This window comes from Phaethon lepturus, unplaced genomic scaffold (assembly GCF_000687285.1).
Source record: "Phaethon lepturus isolate BGI_N335 unplaced genomic scaffold, ASM68728v1 scaffold332, whole genome shotgun sequence".
In the NCBI taxonomy this organism is placed as follows: domain Eukaryota; kingdom Metazoa; phylum Chordata; class Aves; order Phaethontiformes; family Phaethontidae; genus Phaethon; species Phaethon lepturus.
The window spans coordinates 232,814-253,614 of record NW_010523852.1 but is presented as its reverse complement, the minus strand read 5'-3'; the positions used below and the strand labels follow the sequence as shown (position 1 = coordinate 253,614).

Here is a 20,801-nt window from a genome sequence, read left to right as displayed (position 1 = left end):
TGCGAGACATAAATTTAGAGACTTTCTAAATTTCCACTGAAGCATAAGGTGATAAATTTAATCATCAAAGTCCTGCGGCAGTTATTAGGTGAGAGATCAATAAGACTTTATATGAGGTACTCTTAAAAAAATATATATTCAGGAATGCTCTGAGATTTCTCAGGGGAGTGGAAAAAATCAGTAGGATGTTTCCTAGTTCAGAGGACTCTGCCAGCAAAGCAGCTCCTTGTCGTTTCAGTGAACTGCTTGTAATGTGCCGAGGACGTTTGCAGTTTAACTGGGTGGAAGTATATCAAATACTTTGTTGTTAAGTAGATGGTTTTATTTGTTTTAAGGAATCTTGCTTTTAAAATTGCATGATTCAAGGTGTCACAAACATAGACAGGCACGAAAGAATTTCATAGCTTACTGCAACAAATTACATGAAATAAAAAACCCACAAGATTGCGTCTAAAAATAACTAGTGAAAGGTATGTAAGCCCTATATGTAACGAAGAGACTTAATTACAATAATAATGCTTTCTCTAAGTGTGATTCATGAAAGCCTACTTTGCTGATTTCAATGACAAAGAAGTTATTTTTCAGTTTAGGTCTCACAGTCCCATTCATAGAGGACTGCCAGATCTGTCTGTGTAAATCCTGCTTTTTAATGACACACACTTTGTACAGTCAGAATAATACTTGCTGTCCCAAAATTACTTGAAATGCCAGCATCAGTCTGTACACAGCTGAGCTAAAATCTATTTTTTTACAGTTTGTATTTCTGTGGCACTTGAGAAAATAATTTGATTGCTGTGCATGCAGGAATTTGTGCATTGCTTTTGAATGTGCATTACTAATTCTGTCTTTATTGTGTGTAAGTGACTATTAGTAAGCTTGCTACTCAGCTGTATTCACAGCAGACTGCTGTCTGTTTCGGGGGGTTTGGGAGTGCCTATCAATCACATTTAAGTATGAGGGAGCAAGCTCTGAGTATTCCCAGCTGAAGTCAATAAAAGCCTCAGGGATTAAAACACCCTCTCCAGATAGCTTGAATACAGGAGTTGAGAAAACTGCTCTGGAATTATTTGTAGCCATTTTATAGGGTAAAATTATATGGCATAAATGCAAGTAAAGGTAATAATTTATTTTCTTCAGCATTCTCTAGGGTGATAGATGGACAAGAAGGTTGTGGAGTTTGGTTTTTTTTTTTAAAACAAACCAATATACTGTAATAACAAATTAGCAAGTGTTCATATTTTTTTATGATAGCTGTTAAATCACACTCAAAAGCATTACTGTATGTACAGTCTAAGTAGAGAGCCCATGGAGCATTTGCTGGACCACTCTCACTGCAGGTAATGCATGATAAACAGGCGATACAACCTTTTCTTTGTTAACCAAATTCTTTTTGACAGGTGGCCCTTAGCAATGATCTTGCTTTTCATACTAAGCAGATCTTCTGAAGCAGTTCCCAATAGCCACAGTTGTCGTGATCCCTGTAATAGGACTGTTTGGTATGAGAAGTTCTCAAGCTGGGGTGGCCGCAGTTTGCCAGTGGGACAACCCACCAGCAGCGTGAAGGAGGTGCACCCACCAGACAAGACCTCAGTCCTTCGCTTCAGTGCAGAGTTTTTGCCCTGCTTCATGCTGATTTCTGTTCTGCCTTTTCCTGCTACGCTGGTCTCCTGGGCGTGCTGTAGGCAGTAGTCTTAATAACCAGCACACATGTTCTGCTTAGTTTACTAATAATTTACAGCAATTTGTAGGCTGTTAGTCTAATAAATTTCGGCAACACTGTTGACACAAGTTGTTATCATGTATAAACGGCTGTGTTTTGATAAATGAATGCAGAATGTTCTTTCAGAAGTGCACCGTGTTGCTTCAGAGCATATGCTTCTTATTATGGACACGTTTCCAACTGAACGAGGGTGAAACCCTGCACTTGGGGCTTTCTAACTGTGAGGGAGCAAGGCAGGAAGATGGTCTCTTAATAATTTGAAGTATGTAACTTCTTACTGTAATTTCAGTCTTCTGATGTGTCACCAGATTGACTGAGTGTATACAGAAACCAGGCAACTGTCTCCTGGTTTCAAAGTACATGGAATTATCAGAGAAAGTTTTGGATAGCCCCATCGGTGTGCTGCCCGTTACTTGCATTTTCTGTGCATTAAAAGACATGCCTTTGGGTTACACTTACACAGCATGTTAGGTACTTTTCCTTGCACTGCATATTTCTTGCTAGCAAGAGTAAGCAAGCAACAGATTTTTTTTTTTTTTTGAGATTTGACATTGTTAGGTCTTTTGTCTGTACCATATCCTATATAGTTCAAGATAAATGTTTTGAATAAAGAGTTTGTTCCTGCCAGTTAATGGCTGACAGAGTCGATTTCCCATTAGTGTGACTCCCACAGTATAACACATCATTTGCACAGCAGAAAGAAGATATTTTAACCCATTAATCCATGCTAAGAGGACTAAGGATTTTCCTCTCATTATATTAAGATCATTATTTGAAGTTAATATTCCTCTCCTAAGAATTTCTATTTGGTAGAAGTGTATTTTCTGAAAGACGAATAGAGAAGGAATTGTTACCATTTACTTTGCTTTTTTTAATGGCTTTTTTGCGTTTAATTATACTGGGGACCTCTTTAAAGCCTCATAGTGTTCAATTTTAAAAGCTAAAATACTACCATGCCTGCTATACAATATGCAGGCCTTCGTTATGCTTTTATGGTCAGATGTCCTCCTGTATTATATGTGAAATAATAACTCATCTCCTTAAATAACTTCATGCTCTTACCCACCTTTCTGTCTACTAGAAAGAGAAAATAAACAAAGCTTTAGAAAATATTATTAAATAATAAAATCCACATGATGGTAAAATATTATCAGGCCAATGACCTTTGTCTGGAAGCTTCACCGTGACCACATTAATTTTTGCCTTCATTTCTCTCCAGCGTGTCAGAGTTGCATATAAAATCTTGGTTATGCTACAGAATACTCTAGGGTAGAAAAAACGGTTTCAAAAACTGACCTGAATCTGCATGGATGAGTTTTGGAAGATATTAAAGGCTTTTCAGGGATGCGGGGCTGTTTCTTTAGAGTGTGCAGCTGCCCCGTGGATGCAACGTGTTCGGCCCCCGGCTAAGTTGTGCTTGGCGAGAGGAGAGGGAGGTTCATGTTGTCAGTGATCCCACCACAGAGGGAGGCAGGACCGCCTGGAAAGAGGGCTAACCCCCAGCAGTGGATGGTGGCTGCGTTACAGCTCTGCCTTTCTTTCCGTTGCCCCGTCTTACTTTTATTCTGCACTTTCCCTTCCATCTCTGTAGACTTCATAGAAGAGTTTGGGTTGGAAGGGACTTTTCAAGGCCATCTAGTCCAAACCCCCTGCAATGAGCAGGGACATCTTCAACTAGATCAGGTCGCTCAGAGCCCTGTCCGACCTATTCCCACCCCAACATTTTCCTTGGCTTATGCCAGGAAAATACTGAAGCTCTACAGATTAAATGCATTGTAAATACCCTCCTGAGGGAGAGTTTTTTTGCTGTTGCCTCTATGTGCGCTATTCCGTCTCTCCCTTATACCGTAGTATCTGAGGAACATGCTGACCATGCCCATACGGTAGAGCACTGCTCCACAGTCCTTGCACCGCCTTTGTGCAGACCAGGGCAACTCTGGACAGAAACTGCGACTCCCTCCACAGCAAGTGCCCAGTTCCCTTCCGGCGGGGATCTGGGGGCAAACGCGTGGCAGGATACACCTACTTCATTGCACAAGTTCAACAGTTGTATGAAGGATTATATTCAACGGTGATGGATCAGACACCGTATACTGAAAACGCAGGATGCTTTGCTTTGTGTCTTGGGACTTTGAGCTGCTAAAAATTATGTCCGTTTATGCTGAAATGACTGTATTTCTGTTGTCATCAGTGAAATCACAGTTATGTTGTAGACAGAGCTGGTTTTGCTTGCTTTCTAAATGTAAAATTATCCTTGGGATTTGGAAGATTTGGGCACATTTCTGAAATGCCTGTTTTTACGGATCATTATGTATTCATTTTAAATGCCTGACACTTGTAATATATTTGCAGGTAAACCAGTTATGATTGTTACTGAATATATGGAAAATGGTTCCTTGGACAGCTTCCTGCGGGTAAGTGCAATAGAGAACTACGTGGTGCAGGACTGACCCTTGTTCTGAATTTGTTATGGATTTGCTGCTGCTGTACTCTGATTCATCATCATCCCTTTTTGTTTGATATTTCATTATTTCCATTTTGGTTTGTGTGCACTGTGATGTGCTCAGAAAGCCAGGTAGGGAACTGCTAGTCCATTCTGACTGCTTGCAATAAAGTGAAAATGTTCTTCCAAAATGAAGAACATTTTTGTTTTATTCGTATGTCACGTCGATAAAAAAACAAACCAAACCAAAACAACACCCTGGCACACAGAGATGGAAATTGTTTTTCTGTGGGCTGAATTACTACTGTAATGTAGTCATGCTTATCAGTTGGTAACCTGTGTATCTTACCAAGCGATTTCCAAAGTGAATGGATTTGTGGAAATTTTATCAGTAAACCAGTAGTATTGAGCCAAGAGCTGTTTCTCTAAATGAAAAGTTTAGGGAATAACTCCATACCTGAGGGTATTTGAAATGTTTTGCTAGCAAACTTTATTGGCCTGTTTTCTTTCCCCAACTTTAGACATACTAATACTGTTGTTGATTTATCTTTGTTTTCTGTCAAAGTTGGTACCGAGCCTAAAAAAATTTGAACGCTCCCCGTGTCACCAAGATTTACTTGTGGCAAAACAAGAAGTGTAACAGAAATGAAATCCCATCTGAGGGGAACCACTAGTTTAATTTTAATTTGTTAGGACAAACTCAGCTGTGGCTGGGAGACTGCTTTGGTTCTGCCATGGTTGAATGACATTATCCCCCAAATTCATAACACTGAAATAGACGTTTAACCCCAAAAGGGGATATATTGTCAACCTTAGTTTCAGTATGTACTATATATGTTATGATGTCCACTGGACCATGTAAAATACATATAAATAATGTGTCAGTAGATCTGAATAAAATATATCTGTACTGAACTGCATATATTTTGTTTAGGCTAAAAATCCTTGAAGAAAGCTCTAAGGAAAGGAGAATAATTTCTGACTGTACAAAACAGTTGTTCAGCTTGGTCGTTCACTTGAATGTGGTGGGTTTTTTGGAGGGGTTGGATTATTTTTTTTTTAACTACTGTTGTGTGGAATCATAGGTAAGAACCTTGTGACTCATTAATATCACAGGCAGCCTGGGCCATATAAGCCCTTTTATAGATGCCTTTTAAAACTATTTAGCTTTCTTTCCCCATTGCCATTGAAAGGCTATCTCAGCATCTCATTCCTTTCGTGGTTAGAAACCTTCTTCTGATTTCTAGCTAAATCTTTTCCAGGGTCTGTATAGATCCTCTTGTGTTGGCTGTAGTTAAATAAGGTTTCATAACAGGAGACTGCTAAGAGTCTTTTATAATAATGAATTTTTTCATGAAAGGGAATTTTGAGAGCTATTTAAGCATCTGTTGTGCCATATATCTGTCTAATGTTTACAGTGCTAATATCACCCCTAAGTATATTAATCAAAAATGTAATGAATGCAATCAGTCTTGCAGGCTGTTTCGTGTGAGCTCACCCCACATGGCAGAGCCAGCTCCCATATATTTAATAAAATTCTGGAAGAAGCAGCAGGAAGAGCTGGAGAGCTGCCTATGATGATACATTTACAGCACTGGGGGATTCATTTGAGAGCTGCACTAGGACGTACTGTTGTCCTGTTTTCTATGTATCTATACATCAGTATCAAAGCTAGATGTTAACAAACAGCATTAGTAAGAGCTAGGAGATTTAAAGCATGTGTCCAGAAGTAGACAATTAGAAATATATGCAACTATTGGTTTCTAGGCTAAGTCATGGTGTGTTTAAGTGATTTTTGTGTTCCTGAAGTTGAGGAAAATTTTGAGGAATGTGTTTAAATTTTGGAATTTGAAAGCCACTGAATCAGATCAGCATTTGCTTTTGTTAGAAAAGATGCTTGTGTAATAGAAAACTTTCATTAGTCCATTGGGTAAGTCTGAGATTGTCACTAACAATTCCTATGGCTTTTCAGGGAAGTTGGACATCTGTTTCCCTAATGTTCTGACACTTCAGTCTCATGACCACACACAACTTAGATATATGTCCTGCTTTCACACAGGTCCCATCTAGGAAATTAAAATTCTGATGACAGCAAGAATGGGAAAAATTAATTTCTCTCTGAATTGAAAATCTGTCCCCTTCCCTCTGCTGACTGGGAGGTTATCCTCTGCAGATCAAAGTAGTTCCATGTGTGGCATTTAAATCACGACCCCTGACGCATGAGCTCTACACTTCAGGAGCTTCCAGGGTCTTAATTCTGTGCAAGGAGGAACATGAACAATCTCTGAAATGATATTTCAAATGTTTTCCAGAAACATGATGCCCAGTTCACAGTCATCCAGCTAGTAGGCATGCTTCGAGGGATCGCATCTGGCATGAAATATTTGTCAGATATGGGTTATGTCCATCGAGATCTGGCTGCTCGTAATATCCTCATCAATAGTAACTTGGTATGCAAAGTCTCAGATTTTGGTCTCTCCCGTGTACTGGAAGATGACCCAGAAGCTGCTTACACCACAAGGGTGAGTTTCTGTGTTTGTTTATCCTTTTAAAATTCTTGTTGGTTATGACAAAGTTAGACTGAAATCTGAGGGAGTCCCTGAGGCTCATGCTCTCTGTTGCAGAGGCTATCCAGTCTTGCATGCCCAGAGATGTTCAGTAAACCATAAACTCATCACAGCTATTTTTTAATTCATGTCTCAGAGAAGACAGAAGGCAAAAAACATGGTTTCTGTTGGTAGATTATTTTTCTTAAAGTATGCAAAATTTGTGGCTCAGTTTCTTTCTGCTGGGTGCGAATACCACAGTTAAGGCCTGGGCTGGTTTGGCACACAATAATGTAAGACTTCATGTATGCTTTGAGCAGGTTTTGTTACACTACTGATTTAGCTCCCACCCAGTAAAAAATATTCTACTCAGCAATAAATTACTTTTTTTTTTTTTTAACCTTTTTGTGTCTTCTACTATGATGGGAAATATGTTTGATTGGAGCATACTGATATCACTGTTCTGCAAGAGTGTATCAGTTATACCTGCTATTGTACCCCTAACTAATTAAAACCTTGAGTAAAACAAACAAAAAAAAGAAATCTTGCTTAACAATGTAGTAAACCTCCTGTGCTTTCTCCGTATGTCATATATGCAAAATGGTGCCTGTCTTTCGGAGATGCCATGATATCAAGGAGGAGACTTACCTCTGACTGTTTGATCCTGAGATAGAGAAGCTTTTATCAGATAGGGGTCTGCCCACAGTGAAGGCCCCTGCTTGTGTCTTTTCTGGATTTCATCCTGCCTGAAAAGCTACCTGGAAGCTATGCTGTTGGCTTAGAGCCTTAGAAAAGCCACAGTGTCTTCTAAGTACAGCTGTGCTGCACCTCTTCTTCTCACTTGAATAATGCTTCTGTTTTATTGTGGAAACCTTGAAGGCATACATTTAGCTTTGTGTATGTAGATATTACACTGGTATATCTGGTTGTTCACTTAAATCCTATTGCAAGTGGTTTTTATTAACTTCAGAAAAAGTGGCATTAATCTCCAGTATCTTCATTAAGTGTAATTTGCAGTGATGCCTAGTTGTCACTTCCTCTTCACTGTACAAACCAGATTAGAGTAGAACGTATCAGCAAAATCTTAATGTGGGTTTTCTAGGGCTTCCTTCATTCCTGATCACTGACAGGAGCAATCAATTATTGTGGTAGTTTGCATGCTACCTTCCTCATGATTGAAATAATATGTGACAAATGAGTAAAGAAATCCTAGCTCTTTTCTTATACATTATATATACATTATATACACATACATTTATAGATACGTAATTATCAATCATACCTTCATAATTTACCAGGCATAAAGACTCTATTCTTTACTTGACCTTTTAGTGCTTGCTTTGACCTCTGATAAGCTTTGGCATGTTGTTAGAAATATGCAATATATACCACTTTAGAAAACTGTCTGCAGAGTTCTCTCATGGTTAATATAAAGAGACATTAGTAGCAGAAAGCAGTTTTCATGCTTGGTATAGGTGCAGCATTCATAAGTAAATATTAATATAATGCAAGCATTCCTCAAGAGAAGATTGTCTGTAGTTCAGAGAGAGGTTTATTGCCTTGTCAGATATGTTTGCCTGCCCTCTTCTTAAACATTCCTGTGAAAGTAATGGGTGTTAGTGTCTCTGAGGTAAACAGTTTTAGATATAGTATTTATCTAGTCTCATACTTAACCTTCCTCTCCCAGGATGTACGCTTGCAAGCTAAGGCAGTTACTCTGTGTCCTACCACTACTGTCCATAGGCAGGTGATCGATCTACCCTTTAAAGCAGCTATTTACATGCATGGAGATTGCTGTGCTCTTCACACGCATCCCTCCGTTCTTTTTTTTCCTAAGCAGTTTTTCTAAACTTACTCTTCTTGCTGATCTCCTTCAGAATCTTTGCAATTTGCTGCATTGTAACTGCATTTTCCTTAAGTGTGATGCCCAAAATGGGATACTAATCCTCAGCACCAAGCATAGCGTATTTATCTGATATTTCTCATACATGCCCTTTCTGTTAGTATCTCCATGGCTGAGGAGTCTCTGTGTCTTCTTCCACTGCCAACGCAGCTTTGCCACATGGTTGTCTTCTGCTTGAACACATACCTCTGCCAAGCTTCGAAGTTCAATTCTCTTATTCCAAAATTCACCTGGACATGCAAACTAATCTATAATTTAGTAATGGCATTTTGTGTAGTCACATAAAGAGATGAAGAAACTTTTGAGTCCTAGTTAACTTAGATGAAAAAATTGTATAGGAAGGAAAAGGTAGCTCCCCATCAAACTGCATAGCATACAGCTTTATAAGGGCAGCACCACTCCCTGAAAATGAAGGAAACATCAGTGACTTATATCCATGGGTGAGCTGGGACAAACCAGGAGGCACAGGGTGTCAGTGCTTCTGGCCAGTGTTACATGTGAATATCCTATGGCCAAGTGCAGTATTGAATTTTTTTCCTTCTTCCTCTTCTTCTGCCATCTATTGTCTAAACCTAACTGCCTATTTACATTTAGATAGTGAAATCAGATGGAAAGAAACTATTTTGTAAAGTGTAATCATCTGTGTTCAGTAAACTCCATCTGGCACTTACAGTGTATATGCAAACTGCTGCAGGAAGATGCTCAGCTAATTAAAAACTTCAAGCTAGGACAAATCTAATTTTCTTCAAAGGTAGTTGTTGAATATACCTCTGCCACATCTTGACTCTGAGAGAAGGACAAGGCTATCTGCTATTTATCTTTTTGCTCAAGTTTCCTTTGAAGTGAATCTTGTATGCACGTCCAGGTGGTGTGTCCCAGGAGTATGTTCGATCCCCGGCTTCAACAACTGGGGACTACAAGTGTGAAACAGAGCTCCAGTCCACTGGCAGAAAGCCGGGAAGTTCATGTTCCTGCTGCTTAGTCATATCACAAAATACGGGACTACTTCCTAGGCTGCTCCTAGCACGTTTCACAGGAACTAGTTATATGGCAAAACCGAGACGAAGATAGCGCCAGTTTTTAAAATAATGGCATCATCCCAAACAATTTCATGACTGTACAACTAAAGAATGACAACGACTCAGTAGTATCTTTGAAAAGACAAAAAAAAAAAAATCCAAACATTCAAACAATAAAGATATTAGTGGGTAGAGATTTTTGCCTCCCCTTCACCTCTTCCCACTCCCAGTTCTCCATTTAGTATTGGTGGTACTTGGAATTGGAAGTTTATAGAACTAGCTGCAAAGACAGATGTTTTATCTATTTAGGTTCCTCCTCTGCCCCTATTTTCCACCTGTAAATGTCAAAGCCTGAGAACAATTCCATTGCTTTAATTCATAATTGCAATTCGGGATTGGTCTACCCCCCAGGAAGCCCAGTCAGCCCTTCAGGCTTTCAATACACACCACTGACTGGGTGAAATTTTATGTTGTTCTGTTCTCAGAAGCTGTGTCTGAAGCTTTGCATAAAGGATACGAACATGTATCCTTTTATATATCAATAATGTATGTATCCCTTTATGTATCAATACATAATCAGTGATATTCATGCTATTGTACAAGACCTCTGAAGGACAATGCAAAGATCACAGGTGCAAATGTGAAATACAGGGAATCAAGAGTTGTAAGAAAACTTTGCTACCTGACAGGGTCATTTTTTACCTCCTGATTTATTGTCACTGACTTGATACCACAAAAGGCCTTTGGCAGCCTGTGGTCTGCCTGCTTACAGAAGCAGAAGCCAGCATGTGAATTAGGCTGACTGAGTGGTTGGGTTTTTTTGTTTTTTTTTTTCTACCGAGCCTTTGTGCCGGAGGGAATGTACCGTAATTATCTACATTCTCCGTACCTATTCACTTTTAATTGAAAGGCCAAGATTGTATTAAAATTGTCATTGTCAGATTGATCCTTTTAATTCTTATTATTTTTAGATGTCTGTATGACAAGTAGGTGGCCTAATGACACAGTATGAAGTGGAAGTAAATTTAAACCATCACACATGTAGAGGGACTGTAATTATGTCTTTCAAAGGCATAATATTTGGGTAATCAGTAGACGAACTTTGACTATTTAAATGCATAGTTAGATACATCACTGGTGTTCATGGCATTTCAATGTAAAACACTGTCCAGTTATTATATTTGCATGGATAACTTCTCATTAAATCTACATCACTTCAAAAAATACTGTGCTTTCATGGCAAGTATTCTGGTAGCCTGTGCCAGCAGGTAATGGTGCCAGAGGAAGGAGGGCACAGGAAGTGCACACAGGTCCTTTCTGTTATGCACACGTTATTGCAACTGGCACTTGGCAGAATTTTGTCATGGTTTGTTCATTCCCTGTATATACAAAAACATGGTAATACAGTCTGAATATGTTGAAGGGTGTGGTTAAAAAAAGAAAAAAACCCCACAAATTCTCTTGCCTGGTAAGCATGAAGGAGAGAAGCAGCGCACTGTTATCATTTACCACTCGAGAAGGAGATAATGTCAAGATAAAATATTCATTAGTAAGGGATGAACAAGTAGCATCAGGTAATTTTCAAGTGCTTAAGAGGGTAAGTCAGGCCCATCTCACTCACATGAAACCATCTTGCTCTGTATCAGTAAGATATCTCCTGAACTAGCCTAAGTCTTCATGTAATGAATTAATGTCAGGCTTTTACTTTCAGGTTTTCTTGCAAAGTTCTTTTAATAATTCTCTTAGAATCCATTTTTCTTGATTCTCCTCTCCCCAGGCCTGTGGCTTAGGTGCCTGTGGCAGTCACCCTGTAACAGATTATAAATCAGAATACTGGAATGGGTCATGAAGGCCTGGAAACAGCTGCCTTGTGCCGAAGTGCCAGATGCACTAGAAATAAATAGAGGACTTCATTGACTTTAGATGAATTACACTGTACGGCCAGATACTGTAGGAATCACAGCTCCATCTAGAGCAGATAAAACCTTCAGTTACTGCTGACTCACTAATTTCAAACCCCAAGAGTGGTTCTCTGACCTAGACTGCCTAGGATTTTGACCTGCAATAACAAACTCCTACAATTTCTAATACTAATGCTTTCTTGCTACCCAAATTCAGGCAGCTTATTTGGCTTCATGATGAGCGTGCCCTTAAAGGAACACCATGACAAAAATATATAAAACTTGTATTTATCTTTGGAAAATAATCACTAAATATATTACCAATAGCTAGTGATGCATGCACATGTAGATTTCTCTTTATAAGCCTGTATCAAATAGATTTGGGCAAACCTTTTTCCTAGGCATACCTATAGTGATTTTTCATTTAGGAAGTTTGTCTTACATGTTCAGTCCTGACAGTACTAATTTTGAAGGGTAGGAGCCCAGTAATACCAGCCAATAATGTTAGAGGTTCAGATTTTCCAGTGGAGGATAAGCAACAGAGATAGCAGATAAAGAAGATTAAATTGCATGACAGCCTAATGGACAAACAGTACATAATTAAAAAAAAAAAAAAAACCAAAACCCACAACACAAAACCAAAAAAAACGGATAGGATTACTTAGCACTTTCATCAGAGCAGTTTACAGAGGAGGTATCATTATACTCATTTTAAATATCGGGAGACTGGGGAAAGGGGCTAAAAAACCAAGAGATGAGTAAATAAACAAGAATGGGAGCTTAGCTTTCCCAGCTCCAACTCTATGGTCCAGGAGAAATTGGTTTAATTTATTCGAAGGTAAATTTGTAAGATATATTTGATCCTGGCAAAGGGTATTGCAAAGAATATCCTGATTTCTGGCAAAGCAAAAAATTCAAGACGTGATATGTATTCAAATGAGATGTGTATTTCTCAAAAATGGTGGAAGTGAAAAGGGATTTTCTAATGCTGAATGAGCATGGGTTTTTAATTTTTAAATAGACTATTTGAACTACAGCAAGCCTTATAACTTTCAAAGGTAATAGCAATAGAAAACTATGCATTTAGTTTGATACAACTTTTCAGATTTTCTGCATATATTATATTTGGACATCTGCTAAAATGTGAATGTTGCATAATCCTTTGGGGGGGAATTGTTTTTGTGTTAAAATGCTTATTTGTCTAAAAAATATATACCAGAACTTTTTTGTTCTGTTCTTGCTTTTAAATTATTCAAAAAATGAGCCAACAAAGTCCCCTTTTAAATACAAAGATAAGATTGACGTTTTATGACAAATTGGGCAGCAGAATAGCAAAATTGTAGTTTTACACTCTATTCAGTGGCAGTTGATTTCTTTTTTAGCTATGTTTCAATACTCCTTATTTTACTCTCATTTATGGTAATGCTACATGTACTGTAGGCTTATACAGAGTTACAGCTGAGACTAGGAAAGAAAATTTATTTCGTTGTGATGGAATCTAGGGTTGATGTACCTTCATTTTGCACTAAAACAAACAAAGCCAGAAGAACTTTGTTTCATTGAGTTTATAATGTCCCTTACCCTGCAAAAAAGTAATCCCAAAATGTTAGGAGACTAATTAACGTGTTTCTCCAATTGTATAAATGACTTTTTCTGTAAGATTATAAAGGAAGAGACCTTCTATCAAATATGGCATTCCCTGCCCTTGCCTAAAATGCTCGTGTTCTAGCCACGAGCACATTTTTCCATGTGACATCTGGCAATTATTTCTCTAGAGTTTGGCAAGAAGGGCTCCATTTTCATACCTTCACATGGAATGAAAAAAAGTGAGCCTGAAAGCCACCCACAGAAATTCAAACATTTTAGAGACTAAGATTCTGAAAACTCCAGAACGATACTTCTGTGTTTCACGGAACCAGCCATTACGCTGATGCGAGAAGAACAGCGCGACTACTCCCTCGAGGACTTTCTCACGCGGCACGTCGCAGGCGCGTGTGTTCCGCCATCCCAACATCCCTCCGTTCAGACTCTAGCCGAAGCCATCGCCAGAGAGCGGGCCCCAGCCAGGAGCCCGCGGAGACCGCCTGGCTCTGCCATCGCAGCTTCCTTCGAATCGGGCGGCACGGTCGCTTCCCCAGCAGCGCTGGCGCCTCCGGCACGTGGGGTGGGGATCAGCAGAAGCCAGAGGAGGCCTGGGACTTCTCTGAGGTGGCAGTGCTACAGTTGGCAGCAGCAAGGAGCAACGGTTCCTTCTTTTACCTTTTCAAATTCCACCTGCCAGGAATTGGATACATTTCGTCTCGAATCGAACGCCGGTGTTGGTCCGGGTTGGCCCCTGCTGGACACGCTGGCCTGGGGAAGCGCTGGCAGGGGGGTGGAGCTCAGAAGCCCCCACCGGCTGTGGGGCGTGGTGGTGGCTCCTCATGCTTGGGCTCCAGCAGCCCCACGAGCTGCACATTCCTTTCCAGGTGTGGTCCGCGGGGTCGGGTTTCATCTGGAAAAGTCCTTTGCAGTTTACACCTCGGGTAGCGTGGAGACAGTTTTGTCCTGGCAGTTGAGATGGGCAGGTCTGCGCTGGGAGGACTGGCGTCCTCGGCCTGCAGCCCGGGCGTCCCCCCGCCCCTGCCTCTGCGCCGGCAGCCCTCGGACACCTTGGCCTTGCAGCTGCGCTGTAAGCCCACTCAGTTTTGCAGGCAGCTTCTGAGCCTGTGGGACGAGCGGGAGATGTTTGGTTTGGAAACTCTTTCTGTTGATGGTGGTGGGTTTCTGCTTGTGTAAATTTAGGGTATGGCTTTCCCCCAACGTTGGTGTCCTTTATTGGAAAACAAAATTCACTCCGCTAGTAAGCATAGAAAAACAATTAAAAAGTGGGATTGATTTCTTTGTCATCCCCACATCTAAAAATGTAAGTGGATTTGTTGTGAGAACACTAGGAACCAGGAGAGCCTCCCTTGTTTCTTGGCTGGGCCTTGGACTCACTGAGGGACCCCGGACCTTTGTAAAGTGGGTATACTATTGCTTCTCAATAGCGTATGAGGAAAACAGTATGTTTTTTATGTCCTTAGTACTGTTATGGAGCAGACTTGGGAACTATTAATAAACTTACAATGAATAGAAAATACAATGTACTTTTTGTGACTAAAGGACATACGTTACGGTTTTCCAGGTTTGAAAGAGAGAGACATCAGGCTCTCTAGTCTGGCTTCTGCGATGAAACAGTGTTTTCAAGTACTGCTATTTATTTTCCATGTCCTATTTGATGGTCCACAAGTAATGTTGAAATTCAGTGTTTACCTGATTTTAACGGTTATGTGTGAAATGAAGGTTTGCCTTTTGGTTAAATTAGGGAGTCTGATAAATAGGATGGGATCCATAAAAGCTGCATGCCAAGATAGATTCCCTCTCTGACCTTTGCCAAGCATCTAAGACATATCTAGTGACATTTTGGAGGTCTAAATTGTAGCCTGAGTCAGGCCTGCCTGTGTTGCTTATGTTTAATCTGATTTGTGCAGTATTAGCCATTAAATTGCAGATACTTAGGCTCCAGTGTATTTAAGCTGTATTTAGGTTTCTAATTAACAGTAATGTTCACATTTCTATTGTTAACCAAACTAGTTAATCTAAAGCTGGTGGGCGTATGGCTACCCTCAGTGCAGGCGCACTTTGTGGAAGAGTAGGCAAAGCATTAATATTTTTACATTTTATTTCTTGCTGGTTATTCAGTGGAAATAAGAGCACTCCCCTCCCACACAGGTTATTGTGAGCATAGATGTATAACTGTAGTATAATGGAGGTTGCAGAATTACCTCAAATAGCTAGTCTGGTATGAAATCTTCAGAATATATCCCTGTACATGTTGTGCAGCCCTGGAACTAGAAGCAACTTTGAACTCTCACAGTTTTCTGTATTCAAATATATTCACTCCAGAATTACCTTAAATAACAAGTTTTGCACTGCTATCTTTTAGAACTTTGTTTTCGCACATGTGACTCACAAATCAGAGTCTTAGAAACCTCTGCCAAGGCTGGCACTGTTGGCAATTGTCTCTCTCTTCTAATTCTCATCTTGCAGAAAGTCAGCCTGAGGCTGCTTTTGTGCATTTTACTAATTTGACCTATGGCAGCAAGTGCTGGCCATAGTCAGAGAGAGATATTCCCCTAACTGCAATATTAATTGTAATGGCAGCTTTCATTCTTTTCAAGTTTACATCATTTAATGATGGCCTGCTTCTCTTGTGGCTGTAAAAAATGCTGAAGACCGCTTCCCCAGATGACATTTTTGCACTCTGCCCTGTGCAGTAGGTATACTATACCATATCTGCTGTATTCAGTAGATTTTGCACTGTAATGTATTTTACTCTGTAGAGTGTAGAAGATGCTTTCACGGCAAATTTCAACAGCATTTTCCAGCTTACACTGTTTTTTACCCCAATATAATGATAACTGAGAATCTGAGTTAAAGTAATCAGTCATGCAAAATTATATTCTTTGTATTACAGTCAAATGGACTGTTTTATTTCATTTTGCTCCTAGGGGGGCAAGATTCCTATCCGATGGACATCACCAGAAGCCATTGCATATCGGAAGTTCACATCAGCCAGTGATGCATGGAGCTATGGGATTGTTCTCTGGGAGGTGATGTCTTATGGAGAGAGACCATACTGGGAGATGTCCAACCAGGATGTGAGTATATTCTTATCTGAGTTATGTTCTCAAGTAAAAAATCAAGCTGTGAAAGGAAGCGAAGCATAATGAAACCAGGTGGCTCTGGGTTTTTGACATTGACATTGAATAAGATGTAGAAATTAAAATCTCCAAATCTCCATGGTCAAGTAAAAGTTCTAATGAACTTAACAAAAAGCCAGCATCTTTATGGCAGGCTATTTTGGACCTCTGAAGGAACATATTAGAGAATTTTATCATGCTGGTGGTTTTCTGTAGCGTGATTCAAACAATTCCACTGCAGTGAGATCATTGCCTTTTACATTCTTCAATTTGTTGTTAGAAAACCCTCCTGAATTTCTGTTGATCCCCTTTAGTTCCACTTTGTATAATATTCTGTAGAAGTTTTCTGGAAATGTCAAATACACAGAATAAATTGCGCATGGAGCTTGTGAAAAAGAGAAGCAAAGCATTTCTACTAGGAGTTTAATGAAACCAAAATACTTCTGGAAGTAATCAACGGATAAAATAGAGAAGTAGAGTGATCTGATTAGAAGACTTCCAATACAGGCTTCTTTGTAACATTAGTAAACTATCCAAGCCTGCAATCTAAATGATTAATGGATCTCTCCCAGTATTTTTGTAAAGCATAACATTTCCCCAAATAAGAATTTTATTGTATCTATTTTGGGTTCTTTTTTCTGTTGTCTTATTAATCCTAGATTTATTCCACAGGCATTACTTATATACCAAGTCTTCTGAAGTACAGACACTAACACAAGTAGATTTTCCAAGGGGTTGGTATATATCGTTACTAGTACCTAATTTTAAAGTCAGTAACATAGTTGTAGTCAGACATGCTCTGTACTAATTCATGTTAAACAAGGAAAAAGAGAAGAAAACTTCCTTTCAGATGAGTACCTCTGGAACTCAAGTCTCTGCAGCAAACTATTTATTTCTTTTAATTAGTCGTGAACGTTTTGTCTATTGTTTGTCAATATTAATGAATCATGTTACATAGGCTGATATACTAGTGGAATACCTTTAATAATATCACATTAAAATCAAAACCAGAAGGATTAACCTTTTTGTGTGCCTCTGCTTCATGGCTGCTTAAACCATGGACTGTTTTCCTATCCCTGTTCTGACTCAGAATATTTTTTCGTGCTTTTGAATTAACTGATCCAGATAAAGAGGGAAGATTAACAGAATATGGCTTTAGCGTTTTCAATCTAGAATACATGGGGTTTTTTATTCATGGTGCAATAGATACTGTAGGACTGATCAAGAGGTGTTACACTCTAGTGACAATGTTTTATTAAAAAGCTTCATAACAGTGTAAATTCTGGGCTGATTTTTCTTTTTCAGTCTAGACAAATGACAGATAATCCAGACAAATTTTGTCAATCTAGACAAATTATAAAAGAATTGGGCCTCCACTGCCTAGTAGGAAGCATACAGTTATCCTTGTGGTAAGTTTTAAAAATATTTTCTGTCCCTGTGAGATCATCCACAAGGCCTTCTGGCTGTCAGTTCAGGATGTCCTGTGAGAGAGTAGGTTGGTTTTCTGCCCAGTGCTGTGTCCACTGGAGAGTGTGGAAAGTGTGTGTTGCTAAGGGTGATCAGATGAGAGATATTCAAAACCTTTTGAAGTTTGGCACAGTTCAGCAAGCATCTTACTAACTGTAGCTTTTGTTTATGGATTTGGTTCAATTGAGGGTGAGTTTTGGAGATCCTTTCTACACTCTCACCTTCCTCAAAGTCATATAATATATCTTAACTCCCCTTTCTGTATGCCTAATTTACTGTCTGGTTTACTTTGCAGATAAACCAGAGGCATTGCACAACAAGACAATTAGTGAATAAACACATTTGTTTAAACACAGAATGTCCATGTTAATGTGGTTCACAGAACTGATAAAAACAAGTTGATTTAAGTGCCTTTAAGTTTTCAAAAACTTTTATCCTTGTGCAGGTGATTAAGGCTGTTGATGAAGGGTACCGCTTGCCACCTCCTATGGACTGCCCAGCTGCCTTGTATCAGCTGATGCTGGACTGTTGGCAGAAAGACAGAAACAACAGACCCAAGTTTGAGCAGATTGTCAGCATCCTGGATAAGCTGATCCGTAATCCCAGCAGTCTGAAAATAATCACCAATGCGGCGGCAAGGTGACATATTAGATCTTACATTGCACATAAATAAATGTCTTTGATTTCTTCATCTTCCATCAGTAGAAATTGTTTACTTTGTGCACCCGCTTCTTCAACTTTTAACCATAGCTGTTTGTGATCTTGAAGGCTAGAGAAAGCTTCCTGACTATCCCTTTGGTAGAAGGAATTATTATTATCATTGTTATTACCATTATTTTTGTTAATGATTTGCTATTATTTATTCAAATTGTGAAAAGCTATTATGCTAGGGTTATGAAACTCATTGTAAGATTGAGCAGAAATTTGGGAGAAAAACAGAGATGACAGATTTGGCCATTATGTGATCTTCCTTTGCCTTCTGACCTTACGTGGTGTTTTAAGTGCTTAGTGTTTCATAGGTTACAGCTAGCCATGTTTCTAAGTATCTTTCTGAACTGGATCTAAACAGACATCCTACACTCATCCTACTGCTCTCACAAGTCACCTTAACTTTAATCATATGAATAATCATTTTGCTTTCCGTAGGACTCACAAACTTAAAAACGCATTTATGATTCCCTGTTAGATCAATGCCTTAACTAGGAATTCATTTCCAACCTGTGCGATATTCCTAATTGCATTAAAAACATTCGTTTATAACCTGGTTATTCAACACACTGTGGAACATCACTATGATTGAGATAAGAATTATATCATTGAGAGAGAGTAACTGAAGACTGTGTCGACACCTAAGGACATAATGAGGATGTGGTGAAATAAGAACTTTGGTTAAGTAGGGTTTAAGTGAATTGGTTTATATAATGCACAAAATGCCATACTCTTACTGAAGTGATCTGAAAAGATGTAAAATTACTTTTAGCATGAATGCTAGTGCAAAATCCTCTGTCCACAAAGCGGGCAGAGTCAGGGAGAAATGCACTCTGCTGCTTTGGACCCAGATCTTGGAGAGTGTGTCAGTGGGCAAGAGACCAGAGTCTGACATGAGGCAAGCTTCAAAAAGGAGCACAACAAAGCAGTCCTCTCAGACCTTTGCTGCTAACACGGCACACTTCTCGCCACGGCAATCGAACAGGAAGGTACAGAAGGGAAATGGAGCAAAGGCAGTGGGAAGAATCGCATTGATACTGCAGCCTGCTGTGCAGGTGACGTGGATCTTGCCTCCTTTCTCCTGGCCTCTGGCATCGTGTCGCATCCTGAGCTTGAGGCTGGCTATTCTACCTACCTCCTGCTGCCACTCCAGAGACCTGAAAAAAGAGAGCAGAGATGGGAGGAGGAAGGCAGCCATACTTCTAAAAATATATGAGAGGAAACTGCTTGCACAGTATTATGTTTCAATAATTTAATTGGTGTGCATTTAACACATAGTAAACTAACATGCTTACCAAAGCAATTATTTCTGTTACCTGACAGGTTACAAAACAAAAAAAAAAAATTATTTTTGTTTTTAAACACCCGAACCGTTTAAACACTATCTTCGCAGTCAAGTCAGTCAAGCACATTTCTTCTAAACACCTTGCACCCCTGTTTGGCAACTGATTGGTGCAAATAATTATTCTGTAGGAATATACTGCAGCAATTTGCTGAATAGCGGAATTGGGAATCATGACTATGATGTTTTGATTTGGGAATTTGACTGCAGAAACAGTGCTCCATGTTTTGTATTTCAGACAGAAGCAAAATGTTCCATATACTGTCCTTCCAGTTAGGGAGCTGAACCACAGGAGAGATGAAAACAACGTTAAGCCATCATTTCCAGTTACCTGTTCATAGCCAGAAAAAGCTGATATCCTCTAATGGAGACCAAATTCAGTCTGAGTACTGTTTGCCCCTGCTGGGTTCTGTGCAGGAGTGCCACAGTGCAGTATTGCTCTCTCCGATCTCTCTCTTGCTGTCTTAACTCCTATTTCATTATATGCTTTACGGGCGCAGGCAGCAGAGGCTGCACATCCATACCACAATGCCGTGCTCTCTGCTCGTGGCACAGCGTGGGGGAGGAAGGAGGCTGCTAGCATGGGAGGGGACTTCTCGCAGCTGATTTAGGTGAGCTCTCAGTAAAATGCTCCTCATGGCAGGCTGCTGCTTTGGCTTTGATATGGAGCACATTTATGAGGAGGGGAATGTCAAAGGTGATTTTTATTCCCTCCTTCCCAATTACCTTTCTGCTGCTACATCCTTCCTTGCATTCCCAAGTAGTGCAGTGTCTCTCCTCTCTGCAGCTCCTGACTCTCTGGTGACAGACGGGGGCTGTGGGGTCTGGGTGGTGGGCACACCAGCATGGGTGAGCCCAAGCAGTTCCCCTCTGGGAAGGCATTTGTTGCAGTTCAGGGAATGTGTGATCCATGATCTCTCCATCTCACTCTATCCCCATCGGTGTCTGCAGACCAACCCAGAGTACCCTTAAACTTGAGTATGACCAAGAATTAGGTATGATATGATGAGGGCTTCTTGGCAGTCCTA

General features: G+C 39.8%; 1 protein-coding gene across 1 annotated transcript in view; it reads left to right on the top strand.

Moving 5' to 3' along the window:
* EPHA3 (EPH receptor A3) overlaps window positions 1–20,801 on the top strand; it is a gene marked incomplete at its 5' end in the record, with an annotated part of 58,911 nt that overhangs the window by 22,201 nt on the left and 15,909 nt on the right. The window contains 4 exons of the mRNA XM_010282222.1: window positions 4,073–4,134; window positions 6,476–6,685; window positions 16,065–16,214; window positions 18,169–18,362. Coding sequence (XP_010280524.1) covers window positions 4,073–4,134; window positions 6,476–6,685; window positions 16,065–16,214; window positions 18,169–18,362 — 616 coding nt within the window. The remainder of the gene's footprint in view (window positions 1–4,072; window positions 4,135–6,475; window positions 6,686–16,064; window positions 16,215–18,168; window positions 18,363–20,801) is intronic.